This window comes from Pieris napi, chromosome 2 (genome assembly GCF_905475465.1).
Source record: "Pieris napi chromosome 2, ilPieNapi1.2, whole genome shotgun sequence".
NCBI lineage: Eukaryota > Metazoa > Arthropoda > Insecta > Lepidoptera > Pieridae > Pieris > Pieris napi.
Window position 1 is genome coordinate 903,782 of NC_062235.1, and position 23,362 is coordinate 927,143.

The 23,362-nt window shown below is 33.4% G+C and overlaps 3 protein-coding genes across 4 annotated transcripts; 2 read left to right on the forward strand and 1 right to left on the reverse strand.

Annotated features, from left to right (window-relative positions):
• The first annotated feature begins 6 nt into the window (after nucleotides 1-6).
• LOC125060409 (solute carrier family 35 member F5) lies at nucleotides 7-9,391 on the forward strand. 2 transcript variants are annotated; one of them, XM_047665313.1, is made up of 10 exons: nucleotides 7-299; nucleotides 383-517; nucleotides 646-705; nucleotides 1,026-1,118; nucleotides 1,782-1,934; nucleotides 5,200-5,382; nucleotides 6,260-6,407; nucleotides 6,995-7,154; nucleotides 7,998-8,219; nucleotides 9,017-9,391. In XM_047665313.1, the coding sequence occupies exons 1-10, from the start codon at nucleotides 144-146 to the stop codon at nucleotides 9,081-9,083; spliced, it is 1,377 nt and encodes a 458-aa protein (XP_047521269.1). In that variant the 5' UTR covers nucleotides 7-143; the 3' UTR covers nucleotides 9,084-9,391. The 2 variants fall into 2 exon arrangements, with proteins under 2 accessions (XP_047521269.1, XP_047521276.1); XM_047665320.1 differs by lacking the exon at nucleotides 383-517.
• Nucleotides 9,392-16,804: 7,413 nt separating this feature from the next.
• On the forward strand, nucleotides 16,805-18,510 carry LOC125060465 (eukaryotic translation elongation factor 1 epsilon-1). Its single transcript, XM_047665374.1, has 4 exons — nucleotides 16,805-16,984; nucleotides 17,058-17,246; nucleotides 17,601-17,696; nucleotides 18,288-18,510. The coding sequence occupies exons 1-4, from the start codon at nucleotides 16,910-16,912 to the stop codon at nucleotides 18,435-18,437; spliced, it is 510 nt and encodes a 169-aa protein (XP_047521330.1). The 5' UTR covers nucleotides 16,805-16,909; the 3' UTR covers nucleotides 18,438-18,510.
• A 720-nt stretch (nucleotides 18,511-19,230) lies between these two features.
• Nucleotides 19,231-21,796, reverse strand: LOC125060456. The gene is made up of 4 exons (XM_047665363.1): nucleotides 21,212-21,796; nucleotides 20,344-20,379; nucleotides 20,148-20,274; nucleotides 19,231-19,794 (listed from the first exon to the last, which is right to left on the reverse strand). Exons 1-4 carry the CDS (start codon nucleotides 21,725-21,727, stop codon nucleotides 19,682-19,684), a joined length of 792 nt encoding a protein of 263 aa, XP_047521319.1. The 5' UTR covers nucleotides 21,728-21,796; the 3' UTR covers nucleotides 19,231-19,681.
• Between the last annotated feature and the right edge of the window lie 1,566 nt (nucleotides 21,797-23,362).

The following is a 23,362-nucleotide window of genomic DNA, read 5'->3' on the forward strand; positions in this document are numbered from 1 at the left end:
TATAACGTAAGATAAAAGGGTATGGTCTACAGACTTTAGCCTGGCCGGATGGCGAATAATACTTTATAATACAAATAAAAAAATATTAATAATATACATTACATATATTATTATATTTTGATCGGCGGTTTTAATTTTTCTTGATGCTGACTTTGTGTCATAATTACTTTTGCGTTTCGAATAGTAATAAAACCAGCAAAAATGAGGGTCAAGTATTTAGTCGAAGAAAATATGCATTTGGTATTTTTATTCTATTACTGGTTGCTGTTTTATGGGTAATTTCTTCGGAATTAACTAAGGTAAACATTAGGTTTGGTATTTAGATTGTTTTATAATTTACTACTTTTATATACTATTTCTAAATACTTTCCTCTTATTTTAGTACATATATATTGAGAAGAAATTGGAAAGACCTTTTCTTGTGACCTATGTGAGAAGTTCGTTATTATTTATATACCTCTTAGTACTGTGTTTTACTCCACCTACAAAGGATCCATGCCAACCAGCTGAATACACAGTAAGTTAACGAAATTAAGGGCTTGACTTTGTAAGTAGTCTTACAGTGACCACCTGTTTCACTGACAAGATCAGTACAAGTTTTACTGTCTCAATAAATACTTATAATATCTTTTTTTTATATTGTAGCAACTGACAGATGCAGTAAATGAAACCGATGATGAGTATAGTGAGGCCACAAATAGTTTGGTATGTAAAGTTTTTATCATGACAAGTAATTGCTAACAGTAATGATTTAAAAAAATATAATTAGTACTATAAAAATATTATTGTGTTATATTAGAAGTGAGCTGTTAAGGTACATTTTATTAAATAAAAAATGTTACTAAATTTAAAGTTAATGTAAAATTATTGGTTTATAAGACAGTTCTTTAAAGACACTGCATTAGTAAATTTAAATAAAAGACATTAGTATGTTATGTATAGTATAGTCTAACAACAGTTTATTAGCTTAGATTGCCTAGATTACAGTGGATTTAAAGTGAAATATTGTTTTCATCTTATACCAGGGTGACTCAACATTTGTACCAGTCCGTGCAGGAGAAACAACAGATAGTGATGATGTAACCCCAAGAGCCGTCCGATTCAACAAAGTAGCTGAGGTATTTACAGGCTTTATTGGCTTAGCAGTACATGTTCTGAAACCTAGGATGGTTCCATTTCTGGTGAAACAATAATTCCTATGGCTTAGTATGCATAAAACACCTACCAATACCATAAAAAATCATATTTTAATCACAGACATGTCTATGCCTTATTCTTGTTAGAGATTTGAATTTCCTGTAATGCTACAAATCTTACAGAAGTAATTGTCATTCTTATAAAAGATTCTTATAACAGATTCTACACTTCTTTCATCTGCAAAGAATGACAATTAGGGTTGCCATCCATACTTTTGAATAAAGTATTGTACTCTATTTTTCAGTCTATTGTACTCTATACATTATGAGAACAATAAAGTACACGAACGACCTTTATTTCGCATGATGTGATTTCTTTAGTTGTAAATATTGAATATATTAATTACGTAAATTCGTTAATCGGAATTTATCGCATAATCGATGTTGCCACTCGCCAGCACAACCCGGTCAAATCACTTCAGGGCTTGTTATATAATAAATAAAATACTTATAAATAATATATAATTGTAGTTTACTTTGACACTATGTACTTTTATTTTTCTTGTGTACACTAATCCACTTAAATTGAAAAAAAAAAGGTGGCAACCAACTCGACTCCTTAAAATCATGAATTTTATCAATCAGGTGCGGGTCATGTCAGCCGCGATGGCCGGTGAGGCTTTACTCGCCCGTCTCTCGTGGTCGGCTTCACTCCGCGCCTCAGAGTTTGCCCAAAGACGTGCCGCGGCAGCAGCTACTCGACGACATATACGTCTCGCACTTATATTTACGATACCTGTGAGTTTTATCTACCTATAATTAAAGCATTTTTATTATCTTTGCGGTAAATGTTATAAATAGGCTTAAGATATGGACTGAGCTGTGTTGGCTTTGTGGCTTCAGTGTACGAATCTCATCCCTGAGGTTCGTAGTTTCGATATCCGGCTGTGCACCAATGAACTTTCTGTCTATGGGCGCATTTGACATTCGGCTTGCCTTAGACCCAAGAAGTCGACGGCGTGGGTCAGGCGCAAGAGGCTGATCACCTATTACATTGACCATCATGAAAATCTGAGGCCCTGACCTAAAAATATTGAAAATATCGCCTTGATAATTTTATGGGAATCAAATTTAGGTTGAATTGTTATTAAATTATTAATTATTATTATAAAAAGTAACATGCAATTTATACAAATTTTAACGAATGTGAGACATAGTATCAACTATATTTAATAAGTACAGTTGCGTGCTAACCTTATATCAATCACAATTAAGACACCGGATTGGAGCAAAACCCTCAATTGTTTATTACAATAAAAAAAAAACATTTTTTAGCTCATTTATTTTAGACTTAATAATTTTCATTTCGTAAATGCCTTGTTATCCAACTATAAAAAGCCTTTATTGATGTTTAGCTTACATGCTAAATTTAAAGTAAATGTGCCTAAACTAAATTATACATATCACGTATCGGCAAACGATTGTTTATTTATTTACAGCTTGTTTTTCGAGAAAGGCCGCCTCCAAATTTTCCAATAGTGGCGTTCTCTAGTGGTTCGATTCCACATTGGACCTGCTACCTGTTTTGTATTATCCCCCATCTTATCGCCTGACTTTCGTTTTCCACTTTCGTTTTCTTCTGTTCCATGGATGCTTCTTTCTCATATGACCCGACCATCTCTCAAACTCAAAATATCTTTATTCAAGTGGGTAACCAAGTACACTTTTGAATCGTCAAGTTAAATTAATCGTAAATTTACATTTACTACCAGTTCGCAAGTCAAGGGCGTAGAGCGGGTAAGAAGAACTGGCAATAAACTTTCCGCCACTCTTTTTAATCGCCAAGTATTGTCATACAAATTGTTTGAACTGGAGCAAATCAATCCCAAGGATTAGGATCATTTAAGTAGTCCTCAAATTTATAAAAAGCTTTGTTGATTAATTTTCGTTTAACCCTTAACTTGGCAGAATTTTATTTTTTCGAATATAAAAATAATATTCATAGCACTTAACTTTAATGACCCAAGGGCTCTAGAAAAAATATTAAAAAAAATATTCAAACTACCCCTTAAAAAAAACCACCCGTATCTTGTGGGATACATTGCCAAGGGCATTGATAAATATATTACGCTATCGATGTATCTCTAAAGATACATTGCCAAATTATCTATGACTTGATTATATAATAATTTATATGAAAATAAATATAAAAAACACGTTAATAATCAGTAGTTCGTTCGTTCGTTCGTTAGAATCATAGATTTGAATGGCTGCTGTCTCCCAGAATGTAAGAGCCCTTGTATAATATGATGTCGAAACCTAAATGAAGCCCGAAACGCCAGCTCTAACAAATATTTTGCACCCCCATTTGCGAGGCTTGCTCTTTATGTATTGTTTTCGATTACCGGCTTTTTTGCCCTTATATGGCACCATCATTTCATCAATGCTGAACCTGGTTTCATGAGGAACTCTCAAAAAGTTGGCACGTACTTTTTCAATGAGTGGCCTAACTTTAAAATACCGATCACCGTCATCAAGCAGATTGTCGTTGAAGTGGATGTACCGTCGTATCTGTTGAAATTTTTTGAGTGTCATTACATCAGCTATTTGTGAAAATCTGAATTCCTGACACCAATAGTCAGTGTAGGCCGGCGTATTCACGATTCCCATTATCAAATTTATTGCAATAAAATCTTTGATGTCTTGTGTTGAAAAATTAAGAGAACGACAAATTGTTTGAGTTGAGTATAAATTGCTTTGCTCTGTAATCATGTTGAGGATGCCATCATCAAAGAAGTTTTGAAAATATTCTAGTGGTGTTTTTATGGTATCTGAAGGTAAATGTTTATCGTGTATTTCGGCGTTATGTTCAAATTTCTTGTTATTCCAATGGAATTTCAGTTGCTTTCTTTGTATAGGTGCAAGGCGCCTGACAGCTAGCCGTGGCTGTTTTGAGCGTATATTTATATTTGACGGCGATGGTGAGGCTGCTACTATTGCTGGCGATGACTCTGGTGTTTCAGGCACTATTCGGTTAAATTAGGCTTTTTATTTCGAATAACATTCACAATGGTAGTTGGTGAAGGAGGTATGACCGAGTGAAGAGAATCTTGAGTTGAAGAATCCAAAGAAATACTTTCAGACGCTGGTTTCATTGATACTGTAGGGCAGGAAGTGAGGTTGTTTTCATCGTCAGGAAGTATGTGAAGATTTTCAAGAGAAGAAGGAAGCCAAGGAGCAGATGAAGATTCAGTACTATCGCGTTTTTGAAGATTAAAATTCTCGAATTCACTACTAGAATCCGAACTTTCTTCATCATTTTTTGATGACTGACTGTGTTTTGGCACCAATGTGAGTATTTCGCTAGCTCTTGAAAGCATATGGAGCTACAATTAATATATAAAATAAGCCATGCATAGCTATATGAACAGTTATTCAGCTTGGCAGTGTGCACATACAGATACATGACGATTTTGTAAAAGTTGTTAGTAAAGCTAGCAGTGTATACCATGAGATACATATCAAATATATATAGAAATGTTAGTTTCTTGGCAATGTGCACGAGGAGATACATTCATTAAAAAAGTCACATGAAGCATCAACCAGACAATTAAAGAATGTCCAAAGTAATTATTTTAGTGCTAAATATATCTATAATTAATAACTTAACACATCCACTCATTCAATACATAAAAACAAGAAAAAATCATAACTTTTCTTACCTTTTTGCGAGGCAACAAGTTGGAACTTAAACTAAAGTGAAGTTTGACAGCTCATCAGTCATACCAACAAAAAAAACTTAAGTTGCGTTTCGAAACTAAGAAATGGCCTATATAGTCTTAAAAAAATATCATGGTTTCGCTTAAAAATAATAACACTAGATTTTTTTAAATTCTGATGTATCTCTACAGATACACTATCAAGAAAAGGGTTAACGAGGGCTTTGAATTTATTTAGTGATAATTCTCTAATTTCGCTTGGGAGTTTGTTGTAAAAACGACTCTACTTTAGTTTTCGGTATGTGGTGTATGCATACAACTATAACTTTGCCTTTTTTTTTCAGTGGTTCATATCAAATTATCTATACCGGCTTAGCTTGCTCCATACGTCGACTTGTTCCGCGACAATTTACACGTCAACAACAAGCGCATTTGCGCTATCACTCGGCGCTTTATTCGCTCAAGCACCAACCGACAGATTCAGCTTCTCGAAATTCTTCTCGGTTTTACTCACCGCAGGTGGAATGGTAAGTGCTGGAGAACATTAATATCTTCTACATTTTTAAAGGATGTTAAAAGTTTGACCTGTATGCATTCGATATTGGAATCAGATATTCGAGTCTGTTTAGGATTCTAAGCACGGGTTTTGATATAGTGTGTGAGTGTATTTTTTTACGGAAACTAAAAAGTTTTGATTTAATCATTTATATTTCAACTTTCAACAAATTTCATCGAAATCGATTCAATAGTTTATGGGTTCTGTGCGGATACCCATTTCTGCAGGGAACATGTATAATGTAAATTTTTATATATGTAATAGTGTTACTTAATTTTATAATGTCCAAGGCCTACAACTTCCTCAGTAAAACAGAGTATTTAGCAAAGAAAGTGGCGATCTCTGTCTTCTGTCTCATTCCCTACTCACTCTTTATATTTAGAAACTAGCTGACCCGGCAAACGTTTGTTTTGCCATGTATACACAGTATATGTATTATTTCCAGGAAACATTTTTTAGTTCAATAAAAATAACTAACTACAATAATAAAAAATTGGTGTTGATCGTAGAGGGGTGTAAATTAGGGGTTTTATTTGTATGCTATCGTAAAAAATAAAACAAAAAGTTTCGTCTAAAAAATAAAAATTTTGGGGTTGGATCACCCTTAACATTTAGGGGGATAAAAAAATTGTTCGATTTTCAGACTTACTGAATTTGCATAAAAATTTCATAAGAATCGGTCGAGCAGTTTCGGAGGAGTATGGGAACGAACATTGTGACACGAGAATTTTATATATTAGATATTAAAACTTGAACCCATGACTAAAATGTTTTAATTTTGAAGTATTAAATGATACGTTAATTATAACTATGTTGATGAAATATACCAAAATATTTATTATTTCAAGGTGGTGTTAGTTTTATCGGAAAGCCATGGCAGTAATTGGACGGCGGTGTTATCGGCTCTTGGCTCTGCACTTTGTTACGCAGTGCATTTGCTATTGTTTCGACGGGAGTTAAGGAAAGGGGATGGAATTAATTGTTTCTTACTTGTTGGTAAGTCAAATTTGTAGTTATTTTTGTAGTGAAACTTTAGGCGCATGAGGGTAAAATTTTTGCGGAACTTCACGAAGTGGGCCCAATGTTGTTTCTTCGAAGAAAAGGGAGAGAGCGATTGAGAGAGAGTGAGAAGGGCGAATAACCTTATAGGGTGCGTGTACTTATGTACGCGCGTAAGAAGTTATACTTCTTTGGCTTTATAAAAAATAGTTTTTGATTGCATGCAAATAATTAATTACAGTTAAATAATCAAAGACTGGAAAAGGAGTCATTATAGTCAATAAAGTTTATTTATTATTATTCTCTTACATTAAGTGTAACATAAATTCTATTATTATTCGAATGTTGTTTTTAAATTATGTCCAATGCCGTAGCATCTTCCGTGGGCAACTTCATTCTGTTAATTTTGTGTCATGTTGCGCGCGCATCGTAAAATTTCATTGTCATAAATTTTTCATAACGAACCTAAAGAAGTATAACTTCAAAAAAACATTAAAAGGAAATAGAAATAAACTCTTTTGATGTGTGACGTGATAACTTTATTCGTCTTAAAGACAATTAAATCTTAGTGTCCGTCATTTTAGGTATAGTTGGCTGTGTTTGCGGTTGTCTTATTTGGACATTTGGCGGTGTACTGGCACTCACGGGAGTGGAGAAGGCGGAACTGCCCTCTCCTCGTCTCTGGAGCTGGTTGCTGCTGGATGCTGCACTTAGTCCTCTGCTTATGGAGTCATTGTGGCTTTGGTAAGTGATATTTGAGTATGAAAATGAAGTGTATTAAATAAAGCGGCGGTTAAATATGCCTGGTCATTGCCCTCCAATAGGCCGCATCTCACTTTAGCATCAGATGGGAGTTGTGGCCAAACTGTCTGTCCAGTTCTTTTTAAAGCGTAGAGTAAAATAACTTGTAAATAATATTTAATTTATCGAAAAATCGATAATATAAAGACTGCGCCGTCATTTTGGCAAAAGTACCGTTTTGGCCGGTTCTTGTATGAATTTTTTAACTTTTGCGTGGTTTACAGACTGACATAAACAATTAAAATGAATTTTGACATACGGGAGTAATAGTTCGCACTAAGTCTCGTTTCTAAATCTCAACTCTTCATTTCTCTTATCATCTCACTTAGTTCGTCAGTCAATGGTATAGGGTATCTATATATAAATTATTTTAATATATCTCTTTATATTTAATTAATAAAGTAATACTTTTGATTTTTTAAATACATATGTTCAAAAGTGTCAAGAACTTAAAGCTAGTCTCATAATCTGTGACATCAAAGTCAAAAATCATTTATTCATATAGGTCACACACTGTACACTTATGAACGTCAAAAAAGAAATAAGTTCTCCAGTTCTCAAATCAAGTGCGTAGAACGGAAGAGATGAAAGAACTGGCAATAAACTCTCCGCCACTCTTTTTAATCGCCAAGTTTTTTGTTTTACACAACGTTTGTAAGGAGCTGCAATTAATAACAATTTAACAATACAATGAATCAGTGTGATTATACATACAATAGATCTCAAACACTGCGCCCATTTTATAAAAAATAAAACCCAGTTCCTAATACTGAAATGTCCTTAAAGGGGTAAATCACTAACATCATCGCGCACAGCAACAAGCGTGTTAAGCGCAGCAGTGGTGATGTGTGCGTGCCTTGAGGCGTGGCGGGGTGAGGGGGGCGTGGTGCGATCGTGTGCGGCCGTACTGGCCTCGTGCGGCTGGTTCTGCGCAACGCTGGATAGGAGCGGTCTGCCCGCGCCTGCGGCTAGACTGCTACTCAGACTTCGGCCGACAGATCGACTCACGTGAGTATTTCCCCTCTATACAAAGATATTATCTTACTATACAGGATTCTTCAAGAAACGCGAGGAGAGAAACTACTGCACCAATTTTTAGGTCTGGACCTCAGATTTCTGTGTCTGTTTTATGATTATTTGTTAATCTAATAGGCAAATAGGTGATCAGCCTGAAACACGCCGTCGACTTTATGGATCTAAGGCAAGCCGAATTTTGAATGCGCTCATAGAAAGAAATTCCACTAGTGCACAGCCGGAAATCGAACCTACGACCTCAGGGATGAGAGTCGCTTGCTAAAGCCACTAGGCCAAAAAAAATGGTTACATAGCTATTTTTTTTTGGTTGGGTTGGGCATTGGCTAAAATTTGTTATTGATTTAAACATAAAACCCTTATTGGTACGAAACAGATGTAATATATAGAAGAAGTATTCCATAACTTTAAACCTTCTACACATTTTTTTTATATGTATTAGGAGGCAAACGGGCAGGAGGCTTACCTGATGTTAAGTGTTACGCCCATGGACACTCACATTGCCAGAAGGCTCGCAAGTGCGTTGCCGGAATTAATTTCAATAAATAAAAAGAGATAAAATCGCGGATGCTTGGCAGACCCATGCGACTTCTTCGATACAAAGAGTCCCCTTAGAGGTTGTGTGCTGCAATATTTATTATCAGAAGATGTTTTTGCGTTATATAATAATAAATAAATCAAAATAAAATTTGCGGGCTACTCGATTGTAAAGAAGTTGCAGGGTTTCTATAACATAGTTTCATAATCACCTGAGCAAAAATAATATATTACAGGACGATACGCAACATTTCCGATTTGGATGAGCAGTCCGAGGCGCTCATATCAGACGATCCGACGTAACACGATAATTTTAATGTCTAGAATAAATTGTTTGACTCGCAGCACGGAGTTTGCTGATGCCACACTTTGCGATTGTTTCACTTAAAATAATCATTACCAATTTGTGTTTCACTCAGCGCTTTTGCTTATTTACAATTTCTAAAAAAACAAGACTAAAAATTGTCTAAGTACAGATACCGGCAAACTTCTTGAGCATTAAACAAGGGGGAAAGTTTGCGCATCGTACACAAACGCAGGTCACAAACGTCAACTGATTTACCAATCACGCGACACGTCACTCTCCCGCCGCCCCCCCTCCCAGTGATACCTATAAATCGCTTCTGCGAGACTGCGCAGGCAAGGACATTTGGTCAAGATGTTTGCCGGTATCTGTATGTCGTATTTGTCGTAAATATTGTAGTTAATTTAAGTGAAACGGAACGCAATTACTAGTCTATGTTGTAGCATTTATTGACGTTTAAGTATTAATAATCTTCGTAGCATTCCATAAATAACTATTTTTGTAAATAATTTATTTATACTAAAGTAACTTCAAAACTTGAAAGTAGAAAAATCATGGCAACATAGAGAAATCTAATTCTCGTCTTCTGTTTCTTACAAGTGTATTTCTGGTGGATTTTATTATTGAGTGTTAATTTTGTGCCTGTATTAAACCTTTTCGTGTGACGTTTGATTTTTTTATACATAAATATAACCCATAGACAAAAAGTATTCTTCAAAAAAGTTGCAGTGTATCAATTTTGTGATCTTTCGAATTTATAGATGCAATATAATGTTTCCTAGACTTGTGAATATGTGTAATTAATAGGTAAGTAATAGTTGTGTTGTTCCACTAAAGCAACTCTTAGAGTTCTCATGGTTTTGGCGACGAGTTATAAAATCCAGAACTTAACTCGATATGATTCAAATGTATACTAAACTTACATATTACTATATATATAGTCACTTATGTATCGCAAATCTGATATCCAAGCACGCTCTTTAGCAGTGTTTCCCAACTTTTGTTGTGCTACTTTGACCTTACTACAATTCTTATACCGCCCACAATTCAACATAGGGTATGTTCCGATATACACTGCGACCACTGTACAGAGTACCGTCAATTTAGTATACTGTGAAACCGTTTCTCTATAGCCAGCTATACTGGTTACAATTTAAAACGGAACGCAGTCCAGTATACTAGTCAGCTTCGTTTTTCGACACAGTTTTCAAATGTGTGCATCAAAGTTTTTCAATTCAACAAGAAAAACTATTATTGGAGTATTATCGCATTAAAAAAATCTATATTAATATTAACTGTCAATTGAATTAATACTACAAAGAAAGTAAGTTAGAATTTTAAATGTTTGTTATTAAACTGTAAGTTATATCAGCCGTTAGGCATTCAAGTGGTTTTGATTGATCACGTGATCAAAGCACTGCGAGTACCTTACCTCGAAAACGCCAGTGCTCGCAGTAAAAGTATAGCGGGGATTTGTGACGTCATATATTTCCCTAGGATGCTGCGGCTGTATACTGGCAGTCCATAGCGGAACGAATTTTTGAACAGTGGGAGCACTATACAGTACTCGCAGTGTATATCGGAACATACCCATACATAACTTTTAATTTTAAAAAAATTCGTTAAATTAAAGAAACATAATTGATACCTATCATATTTTCTAGAAAGAAATTACTAGGAAATTGTAAAAGATATATTGAAAAACATAAATTCTTATTACAAATAGTTTTAATAAATTTTCGAATAGCAATCAAATTGCCCCCCTGTTGGACGGGACCACGCGTTGGGAAACACTGCTAGGTTCAAGTTAGTTAAGAAATTGGTTTTAATATATTTTCGTCACTTTATGTTAAAGTTTAGCCAATGTTGTAATTATTAGTCAATCTCATAACTGAGTTAGTGCAATGCTATTTTCGAAATAGCTTCCTCAAGCTTCATTTATTTTTAAGACATTCAAGGGTTATTAGGGCTAATTTTGATGTATTGAACTAGTTTTATACCTAAGCTTGCGTAGCCACATATGTGAAAAATTAATTTTGTAAAATAAAGAGAATAATAATTTATTTAAAGCTAAATCCGGCTCGAAGGACCAACATATCTTTTATATTAGTATGACCCACGGGCCTGGATTTTAACAATATGACAGATTATTATTAATTATGATACAGAGCCAGCCATTGACCCGAAGCAAAATTGTAGTTCTAGTTCATTTAATTATTTATTTTTATAGTAAAGATTTTTTGTGGACAAGATTCAACAAATTTTAGCCTAGTTCGCAACCATCAAAATTAGCACCGCTCAAGGCCGCCTCGGCAGTTCATAGTGTTTAAGTTTGTACTTTATTTTTATTGGTTGGGAGAAATAATTTTGTTGAAAAAATCATATAAAATAACTATTTTAATAGAATGTAAGATCAGTATTGTGGTATGTATATAAGATTTCTGTAAATAAACTGTATTTTTATTATTATTTTGCAGTGCAGATGATGGATTGTTTAAATAACTAGTAAAGTCTATGAAACAATCCTAAAGAGAGAAGGCCGAACAATTTTAACATATCTGAGCATGGCTTTGATATTTTTTATATGAATAAAAGCCTGGGATGACATTAATATATATGAAAAGATCTGTAAACATTGAATGATCTCTTATAGGCCTATTGTTGGCCTCCATCATCTGTGGGAAGATTGACTTTCGTTTTGAGATTATTGGTATATTTATATATTAATCTTGTTTACAGTATCTGTTGCACAATCTTTAGATGCAATTGTTTAAGTTAAACTGAATGTACCTAATAAATAAACAGCTTTTGATTCTTTGGTTTTATTATTAATAATACAAGTTGTTTAAGATTATCTTTATATATATAATTCTACTGTATGTGTGTATGTCACTGAACTCCTCTTAAGCATATCCAGTACCTTTGGTAATACTGGTAGTCTATAATTACCAATTTCCGTTAACAACCGTTTTCATACATCCAGCAGGAAGGTAAGAGTAGGTATTATGCAAAATGTAAAAGAAAATAGATAACACCCTAGGCAAGCCCGCGTGTAACGTGTTCGATGCCAAGATCATCATGCCCTGTTGATTTACATCTTATTCCCTTCTAGAACTATCGCAATTTCTGTTGGACAGACTCCAAAAGCAGATCCTCATGATATAAGAACAGATTTCGGCAGCGGGCACCGTTGCAACAGTTGTGTGTGTTGTCCTTATAATGCTCTCTAAATGTTTGTTATTTGAATCGGTTCCAAATAGTTTTTTCTAGTGAAAAAAATATCTGATTAAAATAAGTTTTAGCAGCACATACGTATTCGCAACCATTCGGGACCATTCTAACTGGTCTGAACTGAATTCTAACTGGTTTAACTGTTAAGGAAAGTTTTATAATTTTACATTTAAAATAGTACTGTTAAAGATACTTAAGTTCTGTGGCGGTTGTTGTAGGGATGTTCAAATATACTTATGTTAAATCATAAACTCTTTGAAACTGGATGTCAACTGGCTTTAATCGTTTAATACATGAGCTTATTACTAACATAAAATTAGAGGTAGTGCGGTTGCGACGCTGGACTAACAAAAAACTAAGTTGGCTTATTTAAAGGTTCTTAAATCTAAGTGACACTTCAATATAAGTGTTGTCGATCTATTGGACAATATCGGAAACGAGAATGTTACATTACGAGTATGAGTGTGGGAAAAACTAAAGGGCTCATTTTGCCATCATTTGTGCCAGGATTGCTAACGTTTACGCTTCCAATTATTTACTAATATAAGTATTTAACTTAAATAATGTTGGTTAGGTTACATAACTCGCGGAATTTCTTTTTATATATATAGATAAAACTGAAATTTATGAGCTCCATACCATACACCAGAGGGGTTTAAAGAAAAGAAAACCAAAATAGCGAGGATCAAACAATCCAATACAGAGTCTAATAGAGAAATGACAATCAATAATCCGTAAATAAAAGAAAGTATATAGTACTAGCCGTTTCGCGCCCGCTTTGCTGGACGAATTAAAATAAATTTTATGTTTCATTATTTTTTATTTTTTCATATTTTTATTATTCTTCTTTTTAACTTCCCGCTAAGAAAATTGAAATATTTCGAAAATCGAGTTTTTAACAGATGTTGACGTTTAGAGGTTCTAGGAAGCCTCCCCGAATGTTTCCGCGGTGAAGTCCGTATGGATAAATTTACATAAAAGTAAAACAGCAATAAAAAATGAAGGAACGTTGGAATTTAATAAATAGCCATAAACCATCTAGGAAAAATTTCGCATCGAATGGTGGTAGTTTCATGTCGATACGATCAGTGGTTTAGGCGTGATTGAGCCTCAAACGAAGACCATTTTCATTATATAGGGGAAGATCGTTACCCTTCGTACGCGGGGCACATTCATACAGTCAAAATAAAACTTGAACGAAACAAAGTACAGTCTTGCTTTTGTATGTGTGCATGAGTCGAGGTACCAACTATACATCAACGAAGTTTCGTGAAATTCGCACCGATGAGAGTGAAGTTACAGGCATGGACGTGTTTTCGCGCTCGGTAAGTAATTTTTTGATCTAAATTTTTATCTCTTTTTACCGTAGATAAAATAAGTTTTCGTGTAGAGTATTCTATCAGTAACTAGAAAAATATACTTAAGATACGTCTCCAATACTTAATTTATGACGTTTTCCTATTAATATTTAAATAAGTTATATTTTGTTGTTATTCAGTTAGTGGGGTACATTCGGACAGCACTAGATGGGGCACATTTGAACGAATTGTACAACTAAATTTGTATAAAAATTTGTCGACGCGAACTGTCATTCTCATACAAATTAAGTTTTCGACTTTCTACATATTACACTACTGTTAAGGCATCTTGACTAAGGTTGATTTTGATGTTTGTGAACCAGATGCTGTGAATCATTTACCAATCCATCAAATAGTAGTTCCTTCGAAGTCAGTTTTGACACCAGAGGCATTTCGACCCTATCCGCATTTTGTAAGAAGTAATAAAACAAACAAAATGACGATGACGGCCAGGAAAACCACGAATTTATACTGCCAAACCCGAAAATAAGAAGTGCTAATCCACACCAAAGAGTAAAAAATGTGATTCTAAATTTAAGATACCTAACTAATTAAATTTTGTTTTACATAAGAAAAGTATTTTATTTTTATTTCATAGAAGTTAAATCTTTATTTTTGTGTTTAATTTCATTGCTAATAAATGAATTTTGAACTACCACACAGCGTAAGAAGGTACCCCCAACACTGTACGAAGGTGCCCCGTTGATGGGGCAGATTCGTACGTATTCCAGATTTAGTTTAAATCAAAATTATGGTTGAAACATCGGATGAAATCATTTGTAATTTTTTTATTTGAATCTCAGATAGTTAGACTATAAATTTAAGCTATCAGGTGATTGATTCATGGAAAATGAAAAAATTAAAAAAATAAAATGTGAAAACCGTACGAAGGGTCCCCACCTTCCCCTATATATAGATTTGTATTTTTAAAAATTTTATAAGCTCTGTTCAATTACAAGCTATAGTGCTTTTCATGAAAGAAGTCCCGCGGTGATTTTTGGAACTAAATTTGACAGGTCGGCAACAGTGTGACCGTTTTTAGTATATTCAGTACCAAATTGGTATAATTCGGGCTCCGTGTAACTAATTTAGTATTTTTTTGGTATCTTTTTATATTCTGGTATTTTTTGGTACATTTAAACTTTCAACATTTTAAAACACATTTTGATATAATTTTGGGCTGGGCGGGAAATACTCACTTCCATTCGTTCGTATTTCGTTCACATGTTTTTGTCTTTGTCTGATTTTTACCGCAAATGTATCATTTTGTCTCTTTCGATCGGTTAATGCTAACAAATTCGTGAATCGTGCTTTAGCTACGTATTGCTATCTACGTTACATGCTGTATTTTTATACATGTGGTCCCTTTTGGGACCACGGATGTTTTAGTTCTTTATTTATTTCTCTCTGTGTGCATGTGTAGTAAAGATAATGAAGCGCAAATACGATCAGAAATATAGATCTGAGTGGGAACAAAATTCTGAATTTTCGTCATGGTTGACAAAAGATAAAAATAATGAGAACGCCTTGTGTAAAACGTGTGGAGCAACATTTTTAAGCAGAATCGCTACAATTAAATTCATGCATGTTCTGAAAAACATCGATAGAAACTTATACATTATAGTGGACAATCCAAGGTAAGAAAGCTATGCCCCCATTAACATATTTATAAGATTATTGTGTCCCTTATTTTTTTTTGGCACATTAATTAATTGTCCTACTTCTACAGGATGTCCGATGAATCTTGGATAGTACATGTACAGTTGTATAATTGATTTAAATTCATCAAATTAATCAAATCCTGTTTATTTTCAGAACGATGATAAATTACTTCAAAGGAAAGAACCCATATCTGAAGAAGTAAGAAAAGCAGAGCTTTTATTTTATGCAGCGTTGGCAGAACATAACATACCATCTCGGGCCATGGATCATCTTAGCGATTTATTCAGCAAAATGTTTTATGATTCGGAAATCGCAAAGGGCTTTTCCTGCAAACGCACTAAATCTGCTCAGCTGTATTTGTAATAAAACTTATTATAAATATTAATTATTATTTTAATATGTCAATATAATGAAGGTGTGTAATTGGTAAAATTAAAAAGTATCTGATAATAAGTGTTTTAATAAAAAAAATCCTCTTTTTCTTTTAGTATATTTTTAGTATAATTCAGCATGTGTTTTGGTATTATTTAGTACTGGCACCTTGTAGTTTTGGTAGATCGCCATTTTTTAAAACGGTCACACTGGTCGGCAATGTTGTCATTCATCGATGTTATCAAGTTCGTTTGTTGTGGTAGATTTTTGTGAATTTTTAACTAGCTTAGTGCATTTTAAAGATTTATTACAATGCCAAAAGTTGTAAAAAGTTCGGCTCGAGAAATGATATTAAAGGTGAAAGAGTTCTGTGAAGCGGAACATAAGAATCAAGGTGTTTTAATACCACTAAACAATGTTCGGAAGAGAGTTGCTGCCATAACAGGTACTTTTTAGAGTTGCCATTTAATAATTTTTTGCTGTATTGGTGGGACTTTTATGATATAAATTCGTTTTTGCGACAAAATTGAATAAACACATAACGTGATGAAACTAGGTTACTGAAATTAAAACATATGTTTTATATTACATAAGCATTATAAACTTAAAGTTACTATTATTTTTAATTGTTCATAATTTAATTGCAGGTGTGTCAGAGAAAACTGTAACAAGAATTACAAAAGAAGGTATAACAGCGGAATGTACTTCGAAAAAAATTGTAACCCAACAATTATGCAATAAAACTCTAAATAAAAAAATTGTATTGCTTTTCTTTACCCTATTTTCTCATCTTTTCCCTGTAAGTAGGTAGAACACCGCTAATATAAGTAAATAAAAATATACTTTTTACATAACATAAATATTGTTTCATCGAAGTATGCAGAAAATAATATTATTTGATAAATTACATCTGCTAAATGTAAATAAAATAGGTAAATTTTTTACTCATAAATGGCAACATTACGTCATGCGATTGCAGCGCCGCGTCTGGGGGACTTCTTTCATGAAAAGGACTATAGTTATTAGTTGTAAAACTGCAAATGTAATGGAGAAAGGAGAGTAATTGCTACATGCTTTACAACTGATAAGTTGACAGCTGTCAATTCACATCCCGTTTCGCTAATCGCTTCACGCTTGTTACCTGCAACAGATTGTTTACGTAAAATAATTTAATTTCTAATTACCTTTAAATAATAACATTAATGATGGAAGTTATAAAACTGGTCGGTAAATATTTAAATGTACCCGTGGGTCCTTTGTGTTATAACACTGACAAGGTAAATTGAATAAATAGTTTTCTATCTATTGTAAATGTTACTAAAATTCTAATTCTCTACTTCATCTATCCAGATACCGACTACGGTATTAGACAAGCAGAGTGTGGAAGGTTTCGCGACAATTATATTACATTTGACATCTAAAAGTGGATACAGTTTAAGTCAAGAAGAGTTACTTTTGAGCTATCAGTGGCTGGAACACATTGCTATGTATAGTAATCAAGCTTCTTCTAATCCTACTTTTGCTAAGAATTTTCTCCAGGTGGGTATCTAATTTCCTCATACTTATGGCCTACAGAATTTAAAAAATTGTCATATGGAGGAAACAAATTATATAATTGCTGTTTAATATTTAGGTTATTTTCTTGTTAGTTTTCAGCCTTGTACAATGTGCATTTATGTTAAGATTTTTGTTTTAAAATTATAATATTATTTTGTAGACAATTCATTATGTTTATCATTAACAAGCTGATTGATAATAATTAGCCTTCTATGCGTTCCAGTACAATTATTGTTTTTCTAGGAATTGAATCATTTTTGTGTAAAGTAATTCATATTGTACATATACATACCTACTTTATTCAAGTGCTAAGCTTGTCAATATGTTATCTTCCAGGGTATTAACAGAGCTCTAGAAAAGAAATCCTATTTGACTGGAAATAATCTAACAACAACCGACATAGCTGTATTTTATGTTGTACAGCCTCTTGTGGTAAGAACTATAAAACAGTAATTAAACTTTAATTTGTCTTAAATATAAATGTACTCTATTTAGAGAAACTCTGCATATAATGTTGGATTTTATATAATTTACTAGTGGACCCGACAGACGTTGTCCTGCATGATATTTCAAGCAATTAGTAAAGCAAAGTATGAAAGTACCGACTGCAGCACCATCTGGCAGGCTGATTTGTGAATCTAAACTATTCCCAGATCCCCTTGAACACACATAAAAAATTTCATCAAAATCGGTCCAGTCGTTTGAGAGAAGTTCAGTGACATACACACTCACAGAAGAATTATATATATAAAGATTTTACTACATTTAAAATTAGAAGGAATCTGTTATTGATTTTTAACATAAGATCCTTGGACAATATCTATCATAAATTGTTTTGAACACTGTTACATCACCATATTGCGTCAATAATCAACTAAATGAAATAATGGGTAGCAAATAAGAATTATATTATTTCACATAACTGTCACTACCATTCTCTTTCCACACATACAAATTACCCATTTTTGTTATATTATGTAAACTTAAGGTAGCAATGGTAAATTTAAGATATTTTTGTTTTAGGGAAACTTAACCATATTGGAGCAGGAATCCTTGCTACACCTAAGTAGATGGTGTAAACATGTACAAGCGCAACCAAGAGTATGTTCTCATTGTGCCCCAATCCCATTAAATACTTTGAATCTACATATTCTCGCACCTGCAGTACATTAAGTACAATGTGTAATTTTATTGGTATTTTATGGTAATGTATTTTAATTATACGATCTCGAAATGAAAGACTTAAGATGTGTTTTATTTTATGCTGCTGCAATAATTTTTTTGGTATGTTTTTAAATATTTGAGTTTCACACACTATGTATGGTTTTTATGTAATGCAACTGAATCAAACTGTAATGATTTTTGGAATGGGTCACAAAAGTTAAAGTAACTAAATACTGAACACATACTTTTCAGACAAAATAATTTTTTATGTTCTATTATTTAAAATTAAGGTCTTTAAGAGTGAAATACAAATTTTCTATTACTCAAAAATACCTTGATAATGTTGATTTGTAGGAATAGTGATACTACTAACAAAGAATAATTATACTCATGTAAAAAAATATTGTTACAGGATTAAAACACATTTCATTTTGCCAATTTTAATTTGTAAATTTTTTTTACTTCACAGCAAGTATGGTATCTAGGAATGACAGTTAAACTGTCAGCTTGAATTAGAAAACTTTATATGAGTGTTATTTAATGTATGAGCTGCTATAGTGCCAATTTTCTTAACTTTCAGCAAGTATCTTGTATCCCTCCTTGGTATAAAATACCACTTCCAAAGCAATTATTGCCTCATGAATTGAAGAATGTCAGCTTGGATAAACCACTAGTGTACCACCCTCAGCCATTTTCCTACCCTGGATATCCAGTTATATTATATTTATAAAGAAAATGTTGAGATATAGATAGTGAAATACATAATACAAAACTTTAATTATCTCGTTTTTCTCTCTCCATAACGAACTGTGCCACCTATTTCCTTCAATGTTATTTTATGGGTCGCGCAAACAAGCAGACGGGTCAATGAACAAAGTGCCTATGGACACCTGCAACGCCGGGGACTGTTGCTGTTGTGATGCTGATCTTTCAGGGAATGGTACGCTCTCTCCTTGAAGGTCCCCTAGTCTATGTTACGTGGGTAACCTTCAAACGAGATACTTAGCTTGAATTCTGCTTTGTGCTGTGTGCTCTAATGTCAAAATTCAATACATTTTTGTCGTACGGGAGTCAGACTTAGCGCTAAGTATAGTTTTGGCAATTTTCCGTGCACAAAATAACTGACTTCTGCGCCATTAATAACTGCCTAAAATTATTATTGAGTACGGTATATTAATCTAATAATTTATAATACAATAGCATAATCAGTATAATTTTAAGGAAAGACATCGCCTATCCATATCCTTTATTATTTATTTATTATTGCTATCCGTGGTTTGCGTTACATTGGTTTTCCGATCAGAGATTCTTAGCATCAAACATCGCTCCAGTTTATGTGCATACGAGCAGCCGTTCTCTTCCGATTCTGTGAAATGATTATAAAAAAATATATTAATGCAATGCCCCATCGGAACTATTATTACAATGTTACTAGTTCTCCATACGAAGCATATTATGTTCTTTCTTTATAGAACAGGATAAATACGCCAGCCTTTTAAGAATCGGTACGCTCTTTTTTCAGGACCCTAAGTCGAATTGGAAATATGTACTCCAGAACTGCAAGATTTTCGAAATATAATATTTTGAAATGAACTATAATTTGATTGAATTCCTATTTCGCAATTATGGTTTGACTGATTAATAGCACGTATTTATCACGACTGATACAACATTATGTAAAATCTTTGCAAATGAGTCACTAAATAAACGAAGACTGACCAGACTCCAACTCTACAAAACAAGCGTGGACTTGATCCTTAAGGAGCGTTCTGGTTTGTTGTGAAGGGAGCGATGTTTGAATCTTGTTCCATAATTCCGCTTCTCGTGGAATTCCCCTTGAATCAATCTGGAAAACCCGTTAACAATGTAAATAACTGTTATTTTGACTTAATGGACAAACCGCAATAGCACTTACCACTTGTAAATTGGCAAACACGCATTGACTCAGGCACTGAAAAAAGTAACTGCTTTACAATTGCTACCCATTTAATGCTAGGCGTTAATTATTGAAGCAACTAGAGGTCTAAATTTGCATTTTCTCAACCTAAATTACACAGTACACTATTTGGGATTAAACACAAAAAATAATTAATTATGAACTGTGTAATAGAATTGGTAAATCTATAATCACAATATACGAATATATTAATTTAATCGCATAGATTTTTTACGGATATAAGATGTGCAGCGTTTTTGTCAAAGAAAAGGGAAAGAGCGATTGAGACCGATTGAAGGAGAGTGAGAAGGGCGAATTACCTAAAAGAAATTGTATTTATAAAATTAAAATTCCGTTAAGAGAATTTATGAAGTATTAGAATTTTATATTTTATGATTTTTGAAATTGAAATGCCACGCGTTTTTATTATCGAAGACATAAATTTAAGAAAACATATAATTTTCGACACTTAATATTTTAATGACAAATAAATTCATTAAATTGCTAAGATATCTTCCTTTTTCCCTCCCTCTAAGCCTCGGAAATTTGTATAAATATGAACAAGACTGAAAAATTAGTTTGCCAAAGAAGTTTCACTTCTGACATGTGTACTTTGGGTACTGGGTACTAGGTACTTTGTACACACGCACTTTTTTTTACTTTATAAAATTGTGTATTCCGATATAATAATGTAAAAATGTAAGTAAGTGTATTAATTCCCACTTTCAAAAAAATTATGAACTGTTGCATGGAAATTTAAAATTAAGTAAATACCTTCCATGAACTTACGTAAGTACGAGGTCGTCGTGTAGGTAATAGAACTAAAATCCTATAAAATCAAATTTACCTGATCCGTATCCTTAGCTAGAAAATCCCGTTTATTTCTATATAAATAGTTGCTATTGTTATTATAGTTCAAAGCCGGACGGGGTATGGTTTTTATATATTTTTCACCAACATCCCCAGCTCCAAAGCCCATATAATCATAGTCTGTGGCATTTAGTACGTGTATCCGATTTTCCTGGCTATTATTTCTACGTTCGTGAAAATATTGATTGTAGTTTTCTTTGTTCCCATCAATACGCGTATAATAATTGTTACTTCGACGTTGACGACTCTTCGGAACTTCCAAAGAACAAAACCGTAAAGCTTCCGATATTTCTTCCTCTAATAAATGAATGTTGCCTTCGTGGCAAAGCACTAGTGGTATTAGTAATGTTATTATGATAGCAAACATATTGCCAACTGAATCTGTGGGAAAAATGTTCAGATTTAATACATTGTGCGCAGGAAACAGTTGTTGCTCTTGACAGTTGATTGGCGTATGTATGAAGGGAAATTTGCTGTACAAATTCATAATCATAACTATTTAATAGGATAGGTTTATAATTCTAACTTAAGTCTACGTTTTTCAATACTGAAACATTGGTTTCGTAAAAACACTGTAGTTTTAGAGTTACTTAACTGTTGAAAAATTAGTACCGAGACCTTTCTAACCTTTCATAAAAAAGGAAGTCTTTTTTAATATTATATACATAAAACACACAATAATATATATTTTGGATATTTGAAGTTAGCAATTTATGAAAAACAACGTTAGGAAGCGGCCCGATTTTACCATTTTCAGGCAAGTCGGTCTACATCGCGGTTTATAAGTGTGTCGTTTAGAAAAGTACCTTTTAAATAAATGTAACATTTTATACATCTAAATAACTTAATAATGTATTAAATGTCATCATAGATCCAACCCGCTTAAGCCAATGCCAGATTTTTAAATCTGTCCTTTTTAATTAGACATTAAGGCTTCGTAAAATGCACCATTCTTTAATAGGCGACTACCTATTTGTATGGTTGTAATGTACGTTTATAGGACGGCCTAATACTCCTCTTGAATTAAAACAACGTTTATAACGTATGTATTTAATAAGTATACGCTTACAAAGACTTATTAAGTACAAACTAAATACTATAATTATTATGTATGAAAGAGATCTCACAAAATTAAAATAAAACATCAAATTCTTATTTCCCTTTTCCGTAGTGTCCCCATTTCCCATTACCCCAGCCAGACCACGACTCTTCTTGGCTTCCGAATAACTTTAACCCTGTTCCAAAGCCACTTAGATTAAGAGGTCTTCCGTACACTCTGGTGCCAGATAAATTCGAATAACTGCTGGGGACTACTCCTGTACCTGCCAACAATACAAATACATTTAGCAAAATAATTTTGAAGAACAGAAAAGGGCTAAAAATCTGATCACTCCCTTGATTATCCGAAGAGCCTATGAGATTCTATATTATGAAGAGGTAAATTTTGTAACTTTGTTTGTTGAATCTATGAAACTACTGAACCATTGAAAATTGATTTTACAGTTTTAAACAAGGCCAACTTAGCAAGCAAGTGTATTATTATTTTTAATAGAGCCCTCCTATCTCCATCGACCAGCTTCGGTACCGCGCGTTTGCAACGTTGTCACCGATGACACATCAGCCCATCGGAATGAGAGAACTACATGGAACTTACAAAAACCTTGGTCGCTATTGGAAGTTAAAGAAAAGGGGCGCTGGTCTATATTATGTAGAAAATCCTATCTGAAAAATGTAAAGGTTTTGGTTGTTTATAAATAAATTTATCATATATACAACCAGATTTTTGTTTGATATATCAATGTACTAACAAGTTCGTGGGATATCATAACATATTCATTTTATAAGCTAACACGTGCAAAGAAGAAACAAGTAAAAGTAATAAATCACATTTTCGTTACCTCCAAAACCCCCATAAGTTCCAGTCAAATGAAATTGTATCGGAAAATGAATTGAACGAATATGCGGCCAAAATGTTTCAGCTTCCACCATCGCTTCCTGGTTATTCGCTCTCTCTGAAATCGTTTATAAAAAATCCCATTGAAATAGTCGTATACCAAGTAGAAAGTTTATATACAAACTAGAATAATGATATTTATTAAATTGTTTGGATAACTTATATTGAGGTCAC